We start from the raw sequence: 22,888 nt of genomic DNA, 5'->3' as shown, positions 1-22,888 counted from the left end.
GATATATATATATATATATATATATATATATATATATATATCATAAATATGTAAAACTTTTAACATTAATTTTATCTATCTCTGTAGATTTTACATTACAAGAATATATCTTATTCTTTCTAAGTCTTTCATTTTAGAAACACATTTTGAGTTAAGCCGAAAAGGCCTTAATTATCATAATGTAATTTCTCATGATTAAGTATGTATCATTCATAAATGATTATGAATGTCACTATGCTTCCAAAAGTTCTTAGTAAACACACATGTTCTATTCATTTTTATATAAAAGCATACATTGTGGTTTTATATTAAAATGATGATTGCAACCTTGAGATGTTTGCTTTATATGAACAAATGGATCTCAAGCTTCACACGTTTTGCTAAAATAATCATGGATTAAGAAAACCTCCACGCTAAATGGATATCTTCAAATACATGTCTATTAAGAAAACTAGTATTTCTTGAAATTTATTTGTTATATCTCATACTAAGATTATGAATTTATAGTAAATACTATCCTTGTTGATCTAATCGTAGCTACTTGTTAAAAAGGTTTCATCATAGTTAATGTCATAAGTATGAGAAAATCCTTTTATAACAAGTCTTGTTTTAAATGTTTTAACCTGAACCAGATGAACCAAACTTCATTTGGTTCGGTTTGGTTATTCTGTTTTGGTTTTTTATGACACCCCTAAGTTCTGGAACTGCTTCAAATTCCCTGTGCCTCCCACTTTATTTGTCATTAGAAGCTTGCTTTCTTCTAACTTAGCTTTTAGAAGAATTAGATAGTTTATTCTTGGTGGGTTTTCATATAATAATCTAAGTTACATTTAGAATATGTATTTAATAGATTTTGGGTTTAGAAGGTTCAGTCCAACATATGTTTCAAATCCACATAACATTTGAATAAGATATGGATGGATCATTTCCATACAATTCATAGTGTTCTTGGTGTTTCCCAAGGAAATAAAAGGATGACATTTCTACCGATTAGAAAGTAACTCATACAAAATAAGATTTAATTCTTACTTTTTTTCCATTAAGGCTTTAGATAGTTCTTACCAGTTTGTATCTCAAATTTATATTTTCAAGCTTCAACAAAGATTTCATAGTTATCCTTTACATGTAAAATATAATTATAACTACTATAGTTGTTAAATAGTTGATTTGGTACCTTATGTTTAATCTTAGACATTCATTAGAAAGAAAGTCATACATCATAGTGTATAGTTCCTTAATTTATATTCTCTACTACTTACTGAAAATATCATTAGGAATCTTTTATATATAAATATGTTTCACATATATCAAATAAACTACATTATTTGCTTTCAAAAGTAGTTGCATATAGAACATGTTATTTATACAACATTGATATTTACTTTATAGTTCATATTAAGATCTGCAGTGTCAGAATGATAATTTTAATCCTTTCAGAATTGAAGGTAATTGTTATGAAAAACCATTTTAGTAAACAATCGATCATTAATAAATTAACTGAGATATATATTTAGACAAGATAAATTAAAACATACATTGTTCCAAAACAAACATTGTTTTAAAGTACAACTAGATTATGTTCCTAGCATAATTAATAAACTAGTGTGGTTCCAATTTGATTGTGCTTAGCTAGTTACTTTTCTCTAAATATCTGCAAGCCATTTAAAAATATTTGTTTAACTAAGTACCAAGTACTTGAGTGTTATATAAAAAGTAAGAGTTCTATCTACTAGATACCAGAAGTACTAGTCTCTTCCAGACATTCACTCCAGATATGAGGAACAACTCCTCATCCAGTGTCCAAAAGACATGTATTAGAGGCGGTTGACCATACAAGGAAAGATGTCACTGGGATATCACGCGTCAATACAAAAGTATTAATTAACCATGACGAACAATTAAATGGCAATTAAGTTATACATAAAATATGGTGTATAAATAAGTTTTGCACGATCAATCATGTTTTCATGTACATTTGTAAAAAATCATAACCTTTCATTTTAATTTTTTTTTCTGCCAGCCTGACACTTATTGATAATTGTTTAGATGTAGTAAACTATCAGCACAAAAGAACTAATAGCCTGTAAAAACTAATTTCTAACAACACTATTCGTACCCGTCGCTTGGCGCAGGTAAACGGCTACTATATATATATATATATATATATATATATATATATATATATATATATATATATTAGAGTATTAATCATAAAATCATACTTCAAAGTTCAACCCAATCCAATTAATTAGTTAATCCGTAAATCATAATTCGCATATCATATTTAGTTAATCATACTTCGCAGACCAGTTACTAATGTCACAGTTAATCATACTTTAACACAATCAACAAGAAAACATATGCAATACTTACTATTTTATCATAGTTTAACACAATTACAGTTACCAAATAAAATGATTAAGTTATTTGATAGTTAATCATAATGTAGTACTTCAAGTTTTCAACACAGTTAACAAGACAACACATACATGGTTTGAATGGAAGTCATGACAGTCACAAAATTATTATTTTATTCAATGGAATGACACAAAACTGTTGGTTTGTGCTAAGAAAAAACAATATTATTCAATGGAACGACAAAACAAAAACGATTTTATTTTGTAAAATAGCCCAAAATGGAATTTATTCAAATAACGGTCATAGCGCCGCTTTAATGGTGACCATAATCGTAGTAAATAGGGGTAAATAGGGGCGCTAATAGCGTCAATGCTATTCTAAGCTACTATTTTGAATTAGCGTTTCTTTATCCCCGCTAACCGCTATAGTGCCGGTATTGACTACATAGCACTGGAGACAAAGCTAGAAGATGATTTTAAAAAGGTTATACAACATTGAATGATACATTTAAGACTTTCATGGAGGATGTGCGTGCTTTATAAACACCTTAGTTTTTTATGTATTGTGTCAATTTTGTTGGTTGATTTTATATTATTTTAGTGGTTTTGTCTCAGAGCATTAATAATAAGAACATGTATCAGTTCGAACTGATATTTGACAAAAAAAAAAAAAAAAGACCAGCAACAACACCAGGAATGGTCGGGTTATCATTTCTCATTGTTGGTCTAATCCGGTCTGGTTCCAAAGTGGGTTCGGGGCGATTGCTCAGCCCTATGTACAACCACCCTCTAATTAACAGCATTTCACAACTCATACTTACATAATTACTTTACAACATTTTAACATGTACACGTCAATTCTTTAGTATCAAGGTCCCTTCAAACATGAATGTAAAAGCTTTAATTTCTTATCGAATGTTGCAACTTACATTTGTATATATCATACTATTTTGAACTTCTTAAAATGATAGAAATGCTAGTTTCACAGCAATTTTAACAACATGCAGTGGGTTTACAGAAGCCTGATTTTACGGTGGTTAGGATTAGAAATTACCTCAAGGACTGGTTTCATAGAAAAAAAATTAAGGTGTGGATTGTTAACCGCTATGCTTTCCAGCCCAGAGAGCACCAAATGGGGAAACCATCTCCAACCATACCCCTTCCTAAGGTTGCCGTTCATGGTAGCCTTACCGAAAACACACAACAAAATGTGTGATCAGATATCCAAGTTAAGAAGAATTTGAAAATTATTATTTCTAGCAAATGCTTGGGTACTAATAACACCAATTCAGCTGAAAATATCAATTATAAATCATAAAGTAGGAGATGAAAATAATAATCTTTTATCTTACTATATCATAACAGTGTGAAAATTACTAGAATAGTTGCTTATTTTATGAAACTCAGCAAATTCATATTCATAACTAGTATGTAACAGGTAGTCATAAGTCACAATAAGTTAATATTTTTGGATCATGTAAATCTTTTTAATATTATAAGTGGTATTTGAGTATTGAACTTACTATAGTTCACATGGAAATTTTTTACGTTGTCATAACTTAAGGAATATAGTTTTTATAACCGACTATCATCTTAATTCCATGATGGGTATTTTGCCAGTAGAAAACACTTGTTTCTCAAACAAACTAACCTTAAGTGCTTCTTCCTAAACTATATATATGCAACTTTAACATTACCAAGGACCATTCTCATAAACTAACTATCGTCATGGAATTCATTTTCATTTCTTTAAGAATACCTAGAGCTGCCATTCTCTTTTCCTACTACATTATTTTACTAGTGAATTGTGGTGTGGCAACCTTCATTATGCCCGATAATGTGACAGTTCCAGCGTTGATAGCATTTGGAGACTCAATCTTGGATCAAGGAAATAACAATTATTTTCCAACATTCATAAGGGCCAACTTCCCTCCATATGGGATGAATTTCTTGGGTGCAAGAGCAACCGGAAGGTTCACCAATGCAAAGACCCCTACTGACTTGATCGGTATTTCTCTATACTATTTCTTAAGTAGTTGGTTATGTTTGGAACAAATTGGTATCACAAAACTATATCTATAAATATCATATCATCTTCTCACAAAGCTTAGTCACATTTTTTTGGTAACATTTATAAACTTGTGCATGTGCGTGGAACAATATGTCATTTGTATTCGCTTATAAATCATCAATCTTTAAAAGCCGTAAATTGAAAGAATACGGATGCTTTAATTAGTATCATATTTTGATTATATCAATGCACTATAAAATGCTGTATATCCATTTCAAGTTTAATTTGTATGTTATTCATTTTTCAGCTGAAAAAATAAAGGTCAAGGAGTACGTGCCAGCATACTTAAACCCATTCATACAAGACCAAGATATGATCACGGGGGTAAGCTTTGCTTCAGGAGCCACAGGACTTGATCCGCTAACATCGAGAATTAATGTATGAATGGTAGTTTTTTATGGATTTTAATTTGGTTGCTTTTCATACTAACATGTATTATAAGTGTTTAACTTGTTACTCATAAAAACCAGTCGGCCATACCTATGATGGATCAGCTTCAAATGTTTTCAAATTATATTAGGAAACTTCATGTATTGGTGGGCAAAGTGGAAACGGGTAACATTTTAAATAACAGCTTGTTTTTGGTGGCAACTGGAAGCGATGATTTCGTAGATAATTACTTCACCTACCCGATAAGGAAAGTTCAGTATGACATACCCTCTTACTGTAACTATCTCATTTCAAAGGCTTCCACTTTTGTGAAGGTAAAAGTTACAATCTTTTAGTTTCTTTGGATCTTGCTTATAATTTGAAATCCATACACTTATTCCTTCCTTCATACTTTCTAAGACCATTTCTTCCTTCCTTCCGAGGTCGAGGTCCACATAAATGCAATACTTTCAGTGGAAGAGTTGAATGAAGTGGAATACCTAATTGGCATTCAATAGATTAAACTCTATCATTATAGGTGTCATATAGGCATTCAATGGATATAAAATACAATGGTCATTAAACTAAAAGAAAATCGTTTAATTATTAAAAATATATTTCATTGAACAATAGAAAAATTAAAATAAAGTTATATAGAAAATAAGATAAAGATGTGTCAGTCCATTAAATTCCATGAAATTTAGTGTGTTGTGGATGTCTAAGTCAACTAGGTGTATTCGATAGACAACTTTTGAGAGCTTCTAGCTTCAAACTTTTAAGAAAAACCTCAAAAAAATGTTTGGTAGCCGAAGCTTTTAGCGTTTGGGTTAAAAAAATCTTGAATCCAAAAACAATTTTAACTAGCATTAACAAAAAAGTATTCTATATTTTAACAAATTGACATAAATATCTTTTAAAAATAAATAAGCAATATCCATACTTTTAGTAATCATCTTATACGATTAAATATAAATAAATTTTAACAATTTTAATATTATTTGAAACAAAATATATCTTATATGATTAAATATAAATATAGTTTGAAAATTATGATTTTTTTATTTAAAACCACCATATCAATAGATTTTATAATTTATTAATTTTCATCTAAAAAAATAATAAGTATTCATTACATGAATTGATAAAACGAAACTAAAGTTATACAATAATATTATTTCTTTTAAAACCCTGAACTTTCATACGTATAAAATGTTTAGCCTCAGTTCTTATAAATGTTGTGTTTGATGCGCCACAAGTAGCTGATAAGTTAATTTGTTTTTTGAACTTTTTCAAATTTTAATGTTTGACAAATCAAAAAATATCTTATAAACTAAATACTTTAAAAGTCTTTTGATTGTGTTTTATCTCATTACATATAGCTGCTAGATGAAAAGGTAGTTCATAAATAAAAAACAAACTACTAACTTAAACGCTAGTTGTTAGCTTGTAAGCTAGCCGATAAAAAAAATGATGTTTGCAAAAAAAAAATAGTAGCTTATATGCTAATTGAAATAAAATGACACAAAATGACGTTTAAAATAATATGTTTTTATACATATAGATTAGTAAGATATGGTTTTGATTAACGAGCTTCTATGGTATTACATGTACGTATTTTTATAATATTTATAGGTTAGTGAGATAAAAGTACTTAGTATATAACTAGTATATAACGAAGTTTGAAAAAAAAATATGGAACTAAATAACCAACATTGAAAACCTCAAAAAACGAAAAAAAAAAAAAAAAAATAGAAATCCCTCGAAAGTTCCTATAGATTTTCTATGGATTAGTGACATATCTGTTTGGGTAGGAAATCCCTCGGAAATACCTACATATTACATAGGGATTTCTAACAAAAAGAACTCTCTTTTGTTTGTCAACATTCAAACAATTTCTTTTTCGTTCTATGTTTTATACAATTTTATTACACATGAATTATAGTAATTTCACCAAGTAAGACGTCACACACACACACACACACACACACACACACACACACACACACATATATATATATATATATATATATATATATATATATATATATATATATATGGAACTAAATAACCAACACTGAAAACCTCAAAAAATGAAAAAAAAAATTTAGAAATCCCTCGAAAGTTCCTACAGATTTTCTATGGATTAGTGACATATCTGTTTGGGTAGGAAATCACTCGGAAATACCTACATATTACATAGGGATTTCTAAGAAAAAGAACTCTCTTTTGTTTGTCAACATTTAAACAATTTCTTTTTCGTTCTATGTTTTATACAATTTTATTACACATGAATTATAGTAATTTCACCAAGTAAGACGTTACACACATACATACACACACACACACACACACACACACATATATATATATATATATATATATATATATATTGTAACATCCTAAAAATCACAATAAATTTAAAAATTTTAAAATGAACCATTAATCAACATTGTTTACAACATAGTCATTGTTTCAAAAGCATTATTTTAAATCAGAGTTTTCCCAAGACCCAGTGACATAAAATAGGGAGTTGTGTACGATCACACCTTCGCCTTCCCACAATCCTCGGAATACCTGAAACCATAAACTAAAACTATAAGTCTAATCTTAGTGAGTTCCCACAAAGTATCAAACACAACATATACTAGGTCCTCAGCCTATGTCAGGAAAACCCCATGCAAGGTCCTCAGCGTTGGTCTGGATTACCCCAGAGCCCACAGTATAAATCTGGAATGCCTATCGGGCCTTCAGCTCGTATCTAGAATGCTCCCGAGCCCTCATTATGATTCTGGCATGCCAATTGGGCCCTCAACTCATATCTGGAATGCTCTCGAGTTTGTTGGCTATAGCACAAAGTAGTATAAACTCAACGCAACACAATATGTCAACATATGAAACAGATAAACTTAAACACATAACCAAAAAATGTAGATAATATTGCAGATCTACCACTCAGACAAATACCAATATATCACTATCCTATAACCAGGATACATAAACTAATGGGTCAGCTTTGGTGCCTTCGCTCCATGGTACAATGAGGAAAACTCAACTCACAGTCTGTATGCAATCCTAGTCCCAAAAATCGGCTCAACGATTACGTAACCAATACCAAGGACCTCATCTCAATTAATCAGCTCAAAATACCTACCCCTAGGTCTATTTGGTCGAAGGCCAAGGTCAACTGGTCAACTGTGTACACTTAGCTAAGTATGCAGGTGTAATCAGCTTCTACACTGGGCATAATCAAGCTTTCATCAGAGTCGGGAGATTCACCCCGTACGTATGGCGTATGTTGGGTTACGTACGAGGTACGCATCAAATTACTTTTTCTTTAATAAGAGCTTAATGCATTAAGCTCTCACATCCCAATTTTAGATCTAAGGCCAAAATAACACTAAGAGTCATAAAGTTTCTAACTTTATGATTTGCATGCCCATTAAGTTCTTAATACACAAAATCCCAACTTCATAACATCTTAAGATCTTCTAGAGAATGCATGTGGAAAACTAAGCATCAAGACCACATTTTTATGAGTTAACACCCCTCATTAGGACTGAAAGGATGACTTATTCGATTAAGAGCATGTCATGCTCAAGAATGATCATAGTTGGGACCAAAAATGCCCTGGATGAAGAAATGGGTAGATTTATAAGCTAAGATGATCAAGCTATTTGAGCTTTTTACCGCCTGGAGGTTGCTTGGAAGGAGAGAATCTCATATCCAAGTTGCTTCCAAGCTCCAAAGTCTTCATACTACCTTTTTTTCTTCAAGAATACCACTAAAACACAAACATGAGTTCAAGATGCACTCTTCTCACTTAAGGTTAGCTAGAGGGATGTTTTCTCAGGTGGAAGCTATTGAGGGAATGAGAAATAAGAAGTAAATGATGATTATATATGGACCAAAACCTAAAAAAATTAGGTTTCAGGATCTATCACGTATGCCCATCGTACTAGGGTTCGCCCAGTAGGCCCAACATACACAACATACGCCCGACATACTAACTCTCTGGCCAAAATCACCAAAATCCCACTATGGGCCATTTAAGCAATCTTTCTCCTGCACAAGGGTCAAAAGGCAATAATCCTTCATATATAGGTTTAAAATTGAAAATATCTCATCATCAAGATGTTATAATTCTCCCCCACTTGAACTAGACTTCGTCTTCTAAGTCTGACGTTGTAAATAACTCAGGATAAGGCTCCCGCATCTCCGTCTCTTGCTCTCAAGCCCACTTAGAGCCTTTCTGATGTCGCCAATGAACCTTTAATAAAGGTATCTTCTTGTTACATAAGACCTTCATCTTTCTCTCCACCTCCGCTACTAGCCTCTCAATATAATTCGGGCGCTCGTAGAACTGAATATTATCCAAAGGGACCACCACCTCGTCTCCCAACATGCATTTTTGCAACTACGAAACATGGAAAGTGTTGTTGATCTGGCTGAGCTCACTTAAAAAATCCAAACGGTAGGTCACTTGGCTTATCCTAACGATCACACGGAACGGTCCAATATACCGGGGACCCAACTTGTCCATTTCTTCAAGCGTATCAATCCCTTCAAGTGTGAGACCCTTAGTAGCACTATATTGCCGACCTGGAACTCCAACTCTAATCGACGCCTGTCGGCATACCTCTTCTACCGACTATGAGTTGTTTGCATCTTTGTCTGATCTGTTGGATGAGCTCTGTAATCTCGAGGAATTCCTCATTCCTCCCCATGACTCTATGACCATCCTCTGCCAACAAACTAGGGTACGACATCTCCGACTATATAGAAGCTTGAAGGGTGATGCACCAATGTTGGAGTGATAATTGTTGTTGTAGGAAAACTTTGGAAGAGGTAGAACTCCCACCAAAATCAATCACACAATCCCGCAATATATCCTCAAGTGTATGGATGGTTTGCTCACTCTAGCCGTCAGTCAGTGGATGATAAGCAGTGTTGAAATGTAGCCTCGTACCCTGTTCCTCATGGAACTTTTGCCAAAATCAGGAAATGAACTTAACATCTTGATCTGATATAATGGAGACTGGAACCCCGCGACGAGCAACAATCTCCCAAACATACACATTGGTCAATTTCTCGGTCAAGGAGCTCTCTCAGATAGACAAAAAGTGGGCACTCTTGGTCAATCGATCCATGATGATCCATATAGCATCAAAACCCTTTGCAATCCTTGATATCATTGTGATAAAATCCATGGTGATATATTCCCATTTCTACATGGGAACTTCCAAATATTGTAGCTTGCCATGCAGCCTCAGGTGTTTAGTCTTGACCATCCTACAGGTCAAGCTCCTCTCAACGTACCAAGCTATCTCCCGCTTCATACACGACCACCAGTAACTTATTCTCAAATCCCAATACATCTTGGTGGTGCCCGGGTGTATCAAAAAGCGAGACTTATGTGCCTCCTCCTAAACCATCTGCCATTTTAGAAACCGGAACCCAAACCCGACCACACTGAGTCAAAAATCCCGACTATCGGTGACAAATCTGTCGATATCTCCCTTGATCCTCTCCTATTTCTAGTTCTACTTCTTGACTCCTTCTGCCTGTGCCCCTCTGATCAAATTCAAAAGGGGAGAATCAATAGATATCCAAATACACATACCCCCAGTCAAAGATCCATCCGACTTATGGCTCAAAGCATTTGCGACCACGTTCACTTTACCCGAATGGTAAAGGATCTCGCAATCATAATCCTTGACCATGTCAAGCCACATGTCAAGCCACCTGCGCAGTGTCATGTTCAGATTTGGCTGGTCCATAAGATATCGAAAACTCTTTTGATCTATGTAGATAGTACATTGGACCCATACAAGCAGTACCACAAAATATTGAGGGCAAACAATACTGCTCCCAACTCCATATCATGGTTAGGATATTGTGCCTCATGTAGCTCAGCTGCTAAAAAGCATATGCAACCACTTGACCTCTTTCTATAAGAACTGCCCCCAAATTAGTGATAATTACATCACAAAATACAACGAAATACTTGACACCCTCTGAAAGGGTCAACACCGGGGCCTCACATAATTCGGTTTCCAAAACTATAAAATGGGCAAAAAAATCATTATAAAGTTTGAATAAAAAAGTTGTTCCCACAAATGATCATGTTGCATGAACGTGAAAGAATAAAATATAGCTATATTAGGATTAAAGAAAATAAAACCTTTAAAGACTTTTAATTCCTCTTGGGAGGTTGGAATTTAATGGAGATGGAAAAAAGCCAAAGAGATATCCTCGAGAAGTATCCACAAACAATTACCAAGTTGACTTGAATACTAGTCTTCTTGCATAGTAAGCTCTTTAGCCTTTAAGAATGAAAGTCAATATGTTGTATTAATGGAGAAGTTAGTATCAGATGATTTCAAAATGTTCTTAACACATTAAAAGAGAAAGAATATAATGGGATGATATGGATGATTCTAGTATTGGAAAATTAAGAGGAAATGAAAGCCTTTATCATTTCATCATTTACACATGTTTCTTAAAATATTTAGACATACCATACCTTTATCCTTAATGATGGTAATTTGACATGCTTCTAAAGTATGACTCAATCATTATACTAGTCATCAACGAAAGAATAGAAGATGTATAAAATTCTTGCAACTTTTATATCTTAGAAAACTCATGTATATTTATATAAACGACAAAATCCTTTTACTCCATAAAGATATACTTGACATTATATAACATATATTATTATATATTTTGATACATAACATTGAAAATTATTTTTTCTCATCTAATGAATAATTTCCAATTAATTTCATGTGTTATAAATATTTATCAAGAATCAAATTCATAAAATATTCAATTTGTGTCTAATTATTATTGGTGTGACCCTTAACGATCATATGTTATTAGAAAGTTTCGTTCTAAAATGATGCTTGAGCATATAGATACATCACTCTCCTAAATGCACAAGAATCTTTATAGATTGATAAAAAAACATTAGTGAACATTTAGCAACATTTCACTTCCCCCCAATAACACATGAAGAGGTTCCATTCAAAATTATCAAAGCGCCAATTGATGTAGATGGCAAGTTATAAGTTATCACTTTGTCATAGACATAGTGTTAAATATGATATATGCATCACAATTAATCACATTTAGTGTTTAACTTTTTGTAAGGCATGCTATATGTCTAACTCTCGAAATAATAGGAACAATTCTCTTCGTCACTACATTTTCCTCTTGTGTAGTTTATATTATACCTAATAATGGCCTTTATAACTGTCTAGTCAAAGAACAATGTTTAAGTATATCAAAGTATAACATTGCCTATAATCATGTCGCAAATATGTATCTCAAGTCTAAGGATACAAAGATAATACCTTTATCAAGAACTGCTCCTCATATCGATCCATGAAGTGATGTTGAAAATGGATCATGTCCAATACTTGATCTCTAACAAGTACCTATTCACTTGGGTGCAACACTTTCCCTAATTTCATCTTTGAAAGTCAATCAATCCAATTCATATTACACTTACCTCGATGGTCCCATAACTATAGCTGAGTATAGAACTTTTAGAATAACTAGATTAGTCATGCATTAAATATGTTAATATAAATCACAAAAATTAGTAATGAAAATATCATATCCCAATTAATATTACACTTACCTCGTGGATCATTTTCCTTGACGATGCTCATAGATGATTCTAATGTAACATGCTCAAGGATGATGCTCATGGAATATGCTCATGGATAATGCTCACTCATTATATCTCAATGATGAAGCTTCTAAAAGCGGTTTCATGACCTATTATGATTAGTTGACACCTCTCATAGGCCTATGGTTACGGGCTTGGCCCATTACAGTTTTAGGTCTGATCCCTAGTCTATAAATAGGGATGCATGCTAGTAACATTTGTTTTAGGCAAATCTCTATTGAATTGTACATGTAACGTCTGATTGAGAACTCATAAATAAAGAATACTCCCCTCATGTCCATCAACGTAGGTCACATGGACTGAACCATGTAAATAATGTGTCTTGTGTGCTCATGGTCTTGTGTGTTATCCGCATTACTTCCTAACAAGGGTCATCAGTCATTGGCAAGCGGCATCAGATCTTTTCTGATTCTTGAAAAGTGCTGTCTAATTTCCATAACTAGTAGTATCAAAGTTGTGGTGTAGTTTTTTTGATTGAAGATGACAGCTCACAAATTCTATTTGGATAATTTCAATGGTTCGAATGATTTCACTTTGTAGAAGTCAAAGATGAAGCCTCTTCTAGTTCAACACGGATGTACGACAACATTAATAGGAGAAGCAAAATGCTAAAAGGCATGGCGGCTAACAAAAAGGTGGATATTCTGTAAAAAGTGCATAGCGCTATTCTATTCAGTTTAACAGATGAACTACTAAGAGAGGTTGTGGATCAAACGAGCACATGTGGGATTTGAGAGAAATTGTTAGACAAATATCAGAACAATTCTCTAATGAAAAGGATGTAATAGAATCAACGTTTATATAGTCTTAGGTTGTCTAAATGTACCGAAGTGAAGGATCATATGGATGACTTCAATAGGATCATCTACGGTTTACAAGACGTGAGTGTTTATATTGAAGATAAAGATCAAGAACTTATCCTCTTATGTTCATTATCAGATTCTTATGAGAATTTATTTGATATCATGTTCACTATGAATGATGTAAAGAATTTTTTGATGACGAAGGAACTAAAAAGAAAAGTTTCGAGTGGTGAAGAAGTTTCCAGTTCTGGTTTGTTTGTAAGCACGTGAAGAACATCAGATAGAGCTGGAGGTAACAAAAGGAAGTGAAGTTATGAATCAAAAGCAAACAATATATGTTATAATTTCAAGGAAAAGGGGAACTTTAGAAGATATTGTCTATTTCTAAAGAAAAGGAATCATGGAGTTGAATTAGCAACAACAACGTTGTTGTGTTTTAAGGAAATTATGATAATGGGGATGATGGTAAAGTTTTGATTGTATATACAACTATTTTTTTGATTCTTGGATCTTGTACCCAGTAATGTGATATTATATGACTTATAATTGCGACTAGTTCGACTCCTTTAAAGAGTGGAATAGAATAGTCAAAATGGGTGATGACGGAATGCATATTACCAAGAGAAATGGCATAGTGTAGATCAAGATACACGATGGTATGGTCAGGAAATGGGATTGTTGGTTTTTCCTGAATCTTCAAAAGAACCTGGCCTCTCTTGGCACTTTGGTGAAGGATAGACTGGAATATTTTGGAAAGTGTGACTAGGTAAAAGTATCCAAGGGTTATCTTGTAATTATAAAGGGAAAATGAATCGTAGAATTTATTTCCTGGAAGGTTTCACAGTGAGAGGAACGATGATTGTATCACAATCCTCAGATTAGTGTGATGATAAAACCAAGTTTTCACATCATAGGATGGGACACAAGAGTGGGGATGGTATTATAACGAGTAAACATGGGTTGTTTGGTGGAGATGTAACTAGACAGGTTAAGCCCAGTAAAGCATGTGTTTAAGAGATGTGACAAAGGGTGAAGTTCAATGTGGTTCATTATCCAAGCATGAAGATCCTCAAGTATGTTCACTCGGATTTATGGGGTCCCTCTCCAATAAAGTTTAATGGTGGATGTTAATACTCTGTGAACATTATCGATAACTACTCAGCAAAGGTTTGGGTGTACATTCTGAAGATAAAAGATGTAGATGAAGTGTTTGGGCATTTCAAGGAATGGAAGACTATGGACGAAAAACATACTAGGAACAAAGTCAGGTCACTCAAAACAGAAAATGGGATAGATTTCTACAAGTATTCATTTAATAACTTCTACAAAACAGAGGATATATAAGGCATCACACTGTATGACAAACAACACAAAAAATGGAGTGGCAGATCGGATGAACCAAACATTGATACAACATGCTCAATGCATGCAATTATCTATTGATTTATCATAGCAATTCTAGGTGGACGTAATTAACATTGTTGTTATATGGTTAATAGATCTCCATCAACTATAACTGATTGTAAGACACCTCAATAGGTGTGGTCTAGGATAACCCTATGATTATTCTAGTTTATGAATGTTTAGATGCCCTACTTATTCTCGTGAGAATGATAGTAAAATGGAGGTGAGCGCAATGAAGTGTATATTTCTAGGATACGTGTCTGCAAGGAAAGGTCATCATCTGTGGTTTACAGAAAAAGGAAAGACTCCAAAATGCATTATTATTAGATATGTGACCATTGAATCTACTATATGTAACCAATGATGACATAGTACAAGTGTTATTAAAGGGAAACAACAAGGTGGCATAGCATAGTAAATATGTGAGGAATTCCTTGTACAACCCAGGGAAGAAGTGGCTAGGGATGTTGATGCTAGAATAGATAACTTAAAGAAGCATCTAAAAAATGAGTTTGTGATTAACGATTTAGGAGCCGAAAAAAAAAGATAGTATGGATGGAGATTTGGAGGAACAGAAGAGTAGGATGGTTATACACTTATCACCACATTGAGAAAATCTTTGGTCGTTCTATTGTGACCAGTCCAAACTTATTGATACTTCTTTGGATATTCGATGAAAATAGTGGAAATATATTGGGAAGTTATCAACTAGATCTTGCGACACTTTAAGGGAATGCATGATGTTTTTAGGGTGTATAGTGCTAATCCAAGACATACGGACTTGGTTGGATCAATAGAATCAGACCATGAAGGTGATCTAGTGATAAGTAGATCACTGGATTTTGAGCTCGTTTAGAGTCTTATTTTGAAGGTGGAGAAACCTATCATGTTTTATGAGAAATTTTACATTCCAAAGTTTGGTACCAAGGAGAATCTAGAAGACATTTTGACAATGTTGTTTCTCAGAAAGACATTCAAGCCTTGCTTGGACTTGGCTGATTTTCAATGTAGTTAAGTCCCTTCGAGGTAGGAAGGTAGGAAGGGAAAGGAAGTTCTTAGTTCTAGGTGGATTTTAAACAATAATCAAGTCAAGGTGGAGATTGTTAAATGTGAATTAAGCATTTAGATCATTATATATGAACATTTGGGATCAATGGAGAACTTGGAAGCATGTGCAGGCATCAGGGATCATGTGTGAGTATCAAGGATCATAAGTGAGCATTAGGAGTCATACGTGAGCAAAAACGATCACATGTGAGCATCTAGTTTCATTGGACCACGTGGAGTTCAGTGACCCACTAAGTCGAACGTGGAGCATCTGATAAAAGAATAGAGCATGTGAGAAAGGAATGGAGCATCTAAGAAAAGAATAGAGCATCTAAAAAGGTAGTGCAGTACCGAAAAATGGAATCGACCATATAAGAAGGGAATTGAGAATCATTGATGTCCCATGATGCAAGTATGCGCCATTTTAGAGAGGGTACGCCATCCTTCTAGGAGGTAGATATGTCATCGAGAAGTTGAATGCACCATTTGGTTAGTGAAGTGTTTAACGAGTTGTCCTTATCGGTTTTCATGGTTCGAGATGCCCAGCTGACATTTATAACCAATAGAGAAAGACCTTCTTCTTTTTCTCCATAGCCCCAAAATCTCTCTTCATGGGCTTTGTGACGACGCATAACTTCTTTATTTTCATGTTTTCCAAGTCTCAAATTTTCTCGATTGATGTTACAACTTACATAAATCCTATGTGGACATCTTGAAGAAAATTCTTCAATGTTTTAATCCCCTAAATAGTTTCACCTTCAGATCAAATATTGTCATAATAGTATTCAAAAGTATGTCAAAATATTCTACTAATTCACTATCCTTCATTGGTATCACCTTAAAGTTTTGTACTTTAGCATCGCTTACCTAATCAACTCCCATATGTATCATCTTAAGTGTTTCCCATGCTTCTTCATCCATGTCCTTCTCAACTAACATTAAAAGTATGTGCTCCTCAATCGCTTGGTAATGGACATGAGAGCAATCTGATATTTCTATTATGCTATTCTTTTAGTTTTAACAGTATCCCACTCTCCTTGTGTTTGGAAGATCAACTACATTTTACTAACCCATGTTGATTAGTTTAACTTCATGAATATTGGATAGTGTAACATAACACTATTGTTCTTCTTGTTTCTTTGATCACCTTCACCATTATATGTGACCATATACGCTTATATTTTGGCAACCACTAACCTCTCCCTAATAAAATTTGATAGGAATCGATCAAAATAAATAAGTATATGTTATTCATGATTTAATCCTGAAAGTAATATGCAAAACTTACTTTTGATATGGTTAGTGGAGGAAATAAGGTTTGTAACAAAAGCATCAGTTTTACTCTAAAATTGAAAAGAAAAGGTTAGACATATCTTTCCTCTAAATATGGGAAATATATTGGAATTTATCTTCTAGTTGCTTCTTTGCTTACCTGTTATCTTCCTATTGTTTAGGAGTTTCCTTTTTATCTGATTTCTCCTATATATATATATATATATATATATATATATATATATATATATATATATATATATATATATATATATATATATATATATATTTCGAATATTGAGTAAGAATAAAAATAATATTTTCATCCCACGTTAATTTTTTCATGGTATTAGAGTAGTTGTGATCCATACCCTAATCGACTCCTACCATAGCCACAACCATGGTCGACAACACTCTTAAACCTTCAAACAAAACAGATGAGCACCGGATCTAAACTCACCATTCTATATCCATGCCTCCGACTATCCCAAACAAATTCAAATCAATGTTACCCTCACCAACAACAACTACGCCGAATGTTCTCAAGAGATGATGGATTTTCTATTCGCCGATTTGTTGACAGATCCATTCAGAAACCTCAAAAGACCTCGAACGACTACAAGTCGTGGATGTGGTGTAATGCCAAGGTTAAAGGCCGACTCACGACAACAATGTAGAAAGATATTTAGTGTAAACTATGCTAGCATTGTCTCTGAGATATGCTCGGATCTCCTTGAGAGATTTGGAAAGGAGAGCGCACCTCGAGCCTATGAGTTAAAGCAAACCCTCACTACAACACATCAAAATTGATCTTCCATCTGTAGGTATTACACCAAGCTCAAGGGAATCTGGGATGACATGCAATTGGCCCAACGTACCCTAGATGTTCATGCAATGGTTGCATATGCAACGTTGGGAAGAATCTAAGCCAACTGAAAATTAATGAAAGGTTGTATGAGTTTCTCATGGGCCTTGATAGCGATTTCACTATTATCAGAATCTAAATCCTTGAAACTAATCTAATGCCTAGCTTTGGAAATGCTTACCACCTAGTTGTTGAAGAGGAAAGACAAACCTTTATCTTCTCCAAAAACAAGCCATCAATGGAGGTAGATGCCTTCAACACCAATACATCATTTAGACAAAAAGGCAACAACAGTAAGAGACATGAAAAATCAAGCCAAAAGGATACCAAGCCCAATATTATTATCGAGCATTGGAGTTTCTATGTAAGAGATGGGCATTCACGAGAAGGTTGATTCAAAACGATAGGTTACTCGGAATGATGGCTAGGGAATAAAAAGTGACAAGAGACCAGTGCGAAGGATGCATGCATCAACTCAAATGCAAGCTCCATTACAGGTTTAACGACTAGTTAGTATGAGACTTTTCTACGACACATTGAAGAGAAAGTAAGTACGATCAAGGATGATACAAAACACACGACTAATATGATAGGTAAAATAGATAGCGATGATGATTAGGTGGTGGATTGCGGCTCCACTCAACACATCACCCATGACATCAATATCCTCGAAAATAAAGCCAAATATGACTTTAAAATCCACATCCTTATTCCTAACAGAGAGACTATACACATTGAAGGAAAAGGATACTACACCACCTTAAGTGGAACCAAACTAATAGGAGTTTTACATATACTGAAATTTACTTGCAATCTCTTGTTTGTAAGTCGATTAAGCAAAGACCATCAAACTGTTATAACCTTTTTTCCTATTTTTTGTGTCAAGCAGAAGCTCTATACAAGGAGATGGATTGGTGTAGGTGAATGCAGAAAGGGTCTATACCAGATAGGAGTGATTCGGAGAGAAATAAAAGCCATGATGACTATAGCTGATACTTGGCATAAAAAACTTGGTCATGCTTCCAAGGCCAAACATACTAGGCTTCCTTTTCCAAGTAGTAAAATTTAAGTTTGAAATTGCTTAGAATTTGTTACATCACGATATATGGGGAAAATATCATTTTCCATCCATTTTTGGAGTTAGCTACTTTCTTACCATTATTGATGACTTTAGTACAACTGTTTGGGTTTATGCTAAAATTCAAACATGAAGCCAGTAAATATTTGGTGAACTTCCATAAAATAATCAAGAATCCATATGGTAAGTGTGTTAAACAAATTAGGTGTGACAATGGTGGTGAGATCACTTCGAATGACATGTTAAAGTTCACTAATGAACAAGGAATCCTCCTTGAGACCTCATATCCTCACACCCCACACCAAAATGGGTTGGTGGAACGAAAACATAGGCACCTCCTTGAAACAGCTCGTGCCTTAAGGTTTGAGAAAATCTTCCAAAAAGATTTTGGGGTGAATGTTTGATGACATTTGCTTACACCATCAACTGCTTATCTTCCAAAGTGGTTGACAACAAATCCCCATATGAAATTCTTTTTGAGCAGAACCTAGATTACGACATGATGAAGATTTTTTTGATGTCATGTCTATTACCAGAATACGCAGACAAAGGGAGACAAATTTGAGATGAGAGGAAGGACTAGAATTTTTTTGGGTTACCTAACGGGAACAAAAGGCTACAAGATTTATGACATTGAGAACAAAATAATGGTTGTTTCTAGATATGTTTGCTTTTTCGAGGATATCATTCCTTTTAAAAGGATGAACGATGATCCTAATTGAGAGAATCCTCTTGATTTTCTTAATACTGCAACCCATTACAATGGCTCAAAAGAAGATAGAATCAACATTGATTCTACTAAGATCCAACACGATCAAAATGATGGGCTAGATCTTACTAGTCTGGATAATCTAAAGGGAAAAAATCATGGACAAGATGTCAAAAATTGCCCAACTCAACAAAATATAGGTGAATTTGCCTTTGATTAACCTCAACCAAAATGAAATAGAACTCAACTAGCTCATTTTCAAGACTTCATTGTCATTCTCCCTCCCACGGTAGACTCTTTGGATACCACACCAAATCAATCCTCCTCAACGGTACACTCCTTAACAAACTTCTTATAAAAATAAAACTCTCACAAGGCTTTCTTAGAGGCTATCAACTCCAAAGACGAGCCAAAAAAAATTTCATTAGGCCATAAAGGATAAACGATGGAAGGAAGCTATGAAAAGAGAAATTTGTGCTCTTGAAGAAAATGGCGTCTGGACGCTCGAAAACCTACCAGAAGGCAAGTGTGCCATTGACTCAAAACGGGTTTATAAGGTGAAGTACAAACATAACGGTGATGTAGAATGGTATACAACTTGCCTTGTAGCAAAGGGTTTCACTCAGATAAAAGGAGTCGACCATCATGACACTTTTACTCTAGTTTCCAAGTTAGTTACAATTCAAACTCTTCTTGCTGAAGCAGTCAAGAGAGATTGGAGCATTCAACAATTGGATATTAACAATACATTCTTGTACCGAGATCTTAATGAAGAATTATATATGAAACTTCGACAACTTTTTGCAAAGGAAGGAGAAACTAAAGTTTGCAGATTGAGGAATTCATTGTACGGTTTGAAGTAGGCTTCAAACAATTGGTATCAAGAGTTCACCAATGCTATCCTTGAACTTGGTTTTAATCAATCTAAGGCTGACCATTCGCTCTTTATTCACTGTAAACGTGAAGGCTTTGTTGTTGCACTTATTTACGTTGATGATGTCATCATTTTAGGCGACAACACACAAAAAATGTAAGACACAAAAAAAGAACTTGATACACGTTTTAGCATCAAAGATCTCGATGAGCTAAAATACTTTCTTAGAATTGAGGTTGCTTGTACTTCTGAAGGCCTGGTTTTGAGTCAAAGAAAATATATTTTAGACCTTCCAGCTAATTCTGGATTGCAAGTATACAGTCTAAGTTCTTTTCCTATTAAACAAAACTTGAAGTTAACCAAAGTTGAAGCTGAACCTCAGGTGGATGCTAGCCAAAATTGCCGAATGGTTGGTCGATTACTTTATTAGGAAGCCACCAGGCCTGACATTGCTTACACCGTAAACAACTTGAGCCAATTTTTTGTTGACCCAGATAATCTCATCTAAATGTTGCATATAGTGTTTTGTGTTATCTAATAAATACTTTGGGGCAAGGGATCATTTTTCCTTGAGAAGGTGGATGCGTTCTTATAGCTTATTATGATTCGGATTGGTTAGGATGCCTTTTCACCAGGAAATCTAGAAACGGTTACTTGCTATTGCTGGGAAATGCTCCAATATCTTGGAAAACGAAGAACCAATCATCTCAGCTATATCTCGGTCTTCAGCGGAGGCGAAGTATAGATCCATCGTCTCTACTGTTAGTGGAGTTCTATGGGAACGTTGGCTTCTAAAAATAGTTAGATGTGAATGTGACTGGTCCAAGTTTATTATTTTGTGATAATCAAGTTGAACTCCATATTGTCACTATTCTGATTTTTCATGGACGAACAAAACATGTAGAAATGGACTGTTATATTGTTTGAGAACGGGTAGACTCTCATGAGATACAACCCCGTCACATTTATTCTGAGATGCAGATTGCAGATCTTCTCACCAAAGGGTTTGGAACTTAACGGCTACAATTCCTTCTTGGCAAGTTGCGCGTTAAGAACCTACACGTTCCAACTTGGGGTGAGTATTGGAATTTATCTTCTAGTTGCTTCTTTGATTAGTTGTTATCTTCCTATTGTTTAAGAGTTTCCATCTTATCTGATGTTTGCTATATATATAGCCTTTTGTATTTCGAATATTGAGTAAAAATAAAATAAAAAATCTTTTCTTCCCATGTTAATTTTATCAAAATAAACTACTTAAACACACTAAATACAGCTAATATATTGGTACCAAAGGATCAAAAGCTATCCAACCACATTTTAACCCATATCTTTAACGAAAGGAGAGGTAATGGGTATCAAATTGGGGATACAACCTAACTAGATGAAAACACGAGGTAATCCACATTCTATTTTTAAATACTTATTATTTACTAAGGGTGAAACTACACAGACTATTAATAACATTACAAAAAAGTATATTTTGGACACTTCAAAGAAAGGAAACTATTTGTATTTACCATGCAACCATGGAACCAGTATATTTATGATTTATGGTAATATTTTTTCTGTATACTTATTGGTTTAAAGGAGTTGCATAAACTCGGAGCACGAAGGGTTGTTGTTTTTAGTTTGCCTGCAATTGGGTGTATGCCAACTTCCAGGACATTAAGTGGAGGGAAATATAGATCATGTGCATCAATTTACAACAAAGCTGCTAAATTCTTCAACAAAAAGCTATCTTCTGAGCTTTATTCTCTTAGATTTAGAAATCCTCCGGTGAAAGTTGTCTTTGCAGATATTTACACCCCAATGCTTGAGATCATTAAGAATCCTCAATCCTATGGTAATCTACCTTCTGATGTGGTTGACTTCTTTTATGTAGTTTGTTCTTATTTTAACTTTAATTTCACAACAATATTATTTATAAATAACATAGTCTAAATATGTATGTTTGTTTATGTGACTTATTTTAGGGTTTGAGATTGTCGACAGAGGTTGTTGTGGCACGGGAGAAGTGGAGGTTAGTTGGATGTGTAATGCACTTAGTCGGACATGCTCCAACATATCTAATTATTTCTTCTGGGATAGTTTTCACCCCACTGAAAAAGCATACAAGATCATTGTTGATAACCTACTCCAAATATATGTTAATGATGTACTTAGCCTTTGACGATCATCTTACCACGTTATCATTTGACCATGGAATACTGGGTCATACGATTTTACTATTTTTTGTTTGTTGAGATAGTACTCTATTTTCAAACATACTTAATTTTTGGGAGTGGCTATATGAATGGTTTGTTTATATTGGTAATTTGGGTATAATTTTGATTTTATGCATCC

General features: G+C 34.0%; 1 protein-coding gene across 1 annotated transcript; it reads left to right on the top strand.

The window, feature by feature from the left end:
• Positions 1 to 4,085: 4,085 nt before the first annotated feature.
• Positions 4,086 to 22,715, top strand: LOC145090245 (GDSL esterase/lipase EXL3-like). Its single transcript, XM_079028549.1, has 5 exons — positions 4,086 to 4,365; positions 4,676 to 4,806; positions 4,899 to 5,132; positions 22,133 to 22,388; positions 22,519 to 22,715. The coding sequence occupies exons 1-5, from the start codon at positions 4,086 to 4,088 to the stop codon at positions 22,713 to 22,715; spliced, it is 1,098 nt and encodes a 365-aa protein (XP_078884675.1).
• The last annotated feature ends 173 nt before the right edge of the window (positions 22,716 to 22,888 follow it).

The sequence above is a fragment of the Lactuca serriola genome, chromosome 2 (genome assembly GCF_051521515.1).
Source record: "Lactuca serriola cultivar US96UC23 chromosome 2, Lser_US96UC23_V15, whole genome shotgun sequence".
NCBI classification, from domain to species: domain Eukaryota; kingdom Viridiplantae; phylum Streptophyta; class Magnoliopsida; order Asterales; family Asteraceae; genus Lactuca; species Lactuca serriola.
This window is presented reverse-complemented; position numbering and strand designations above follow the sequence as displayed.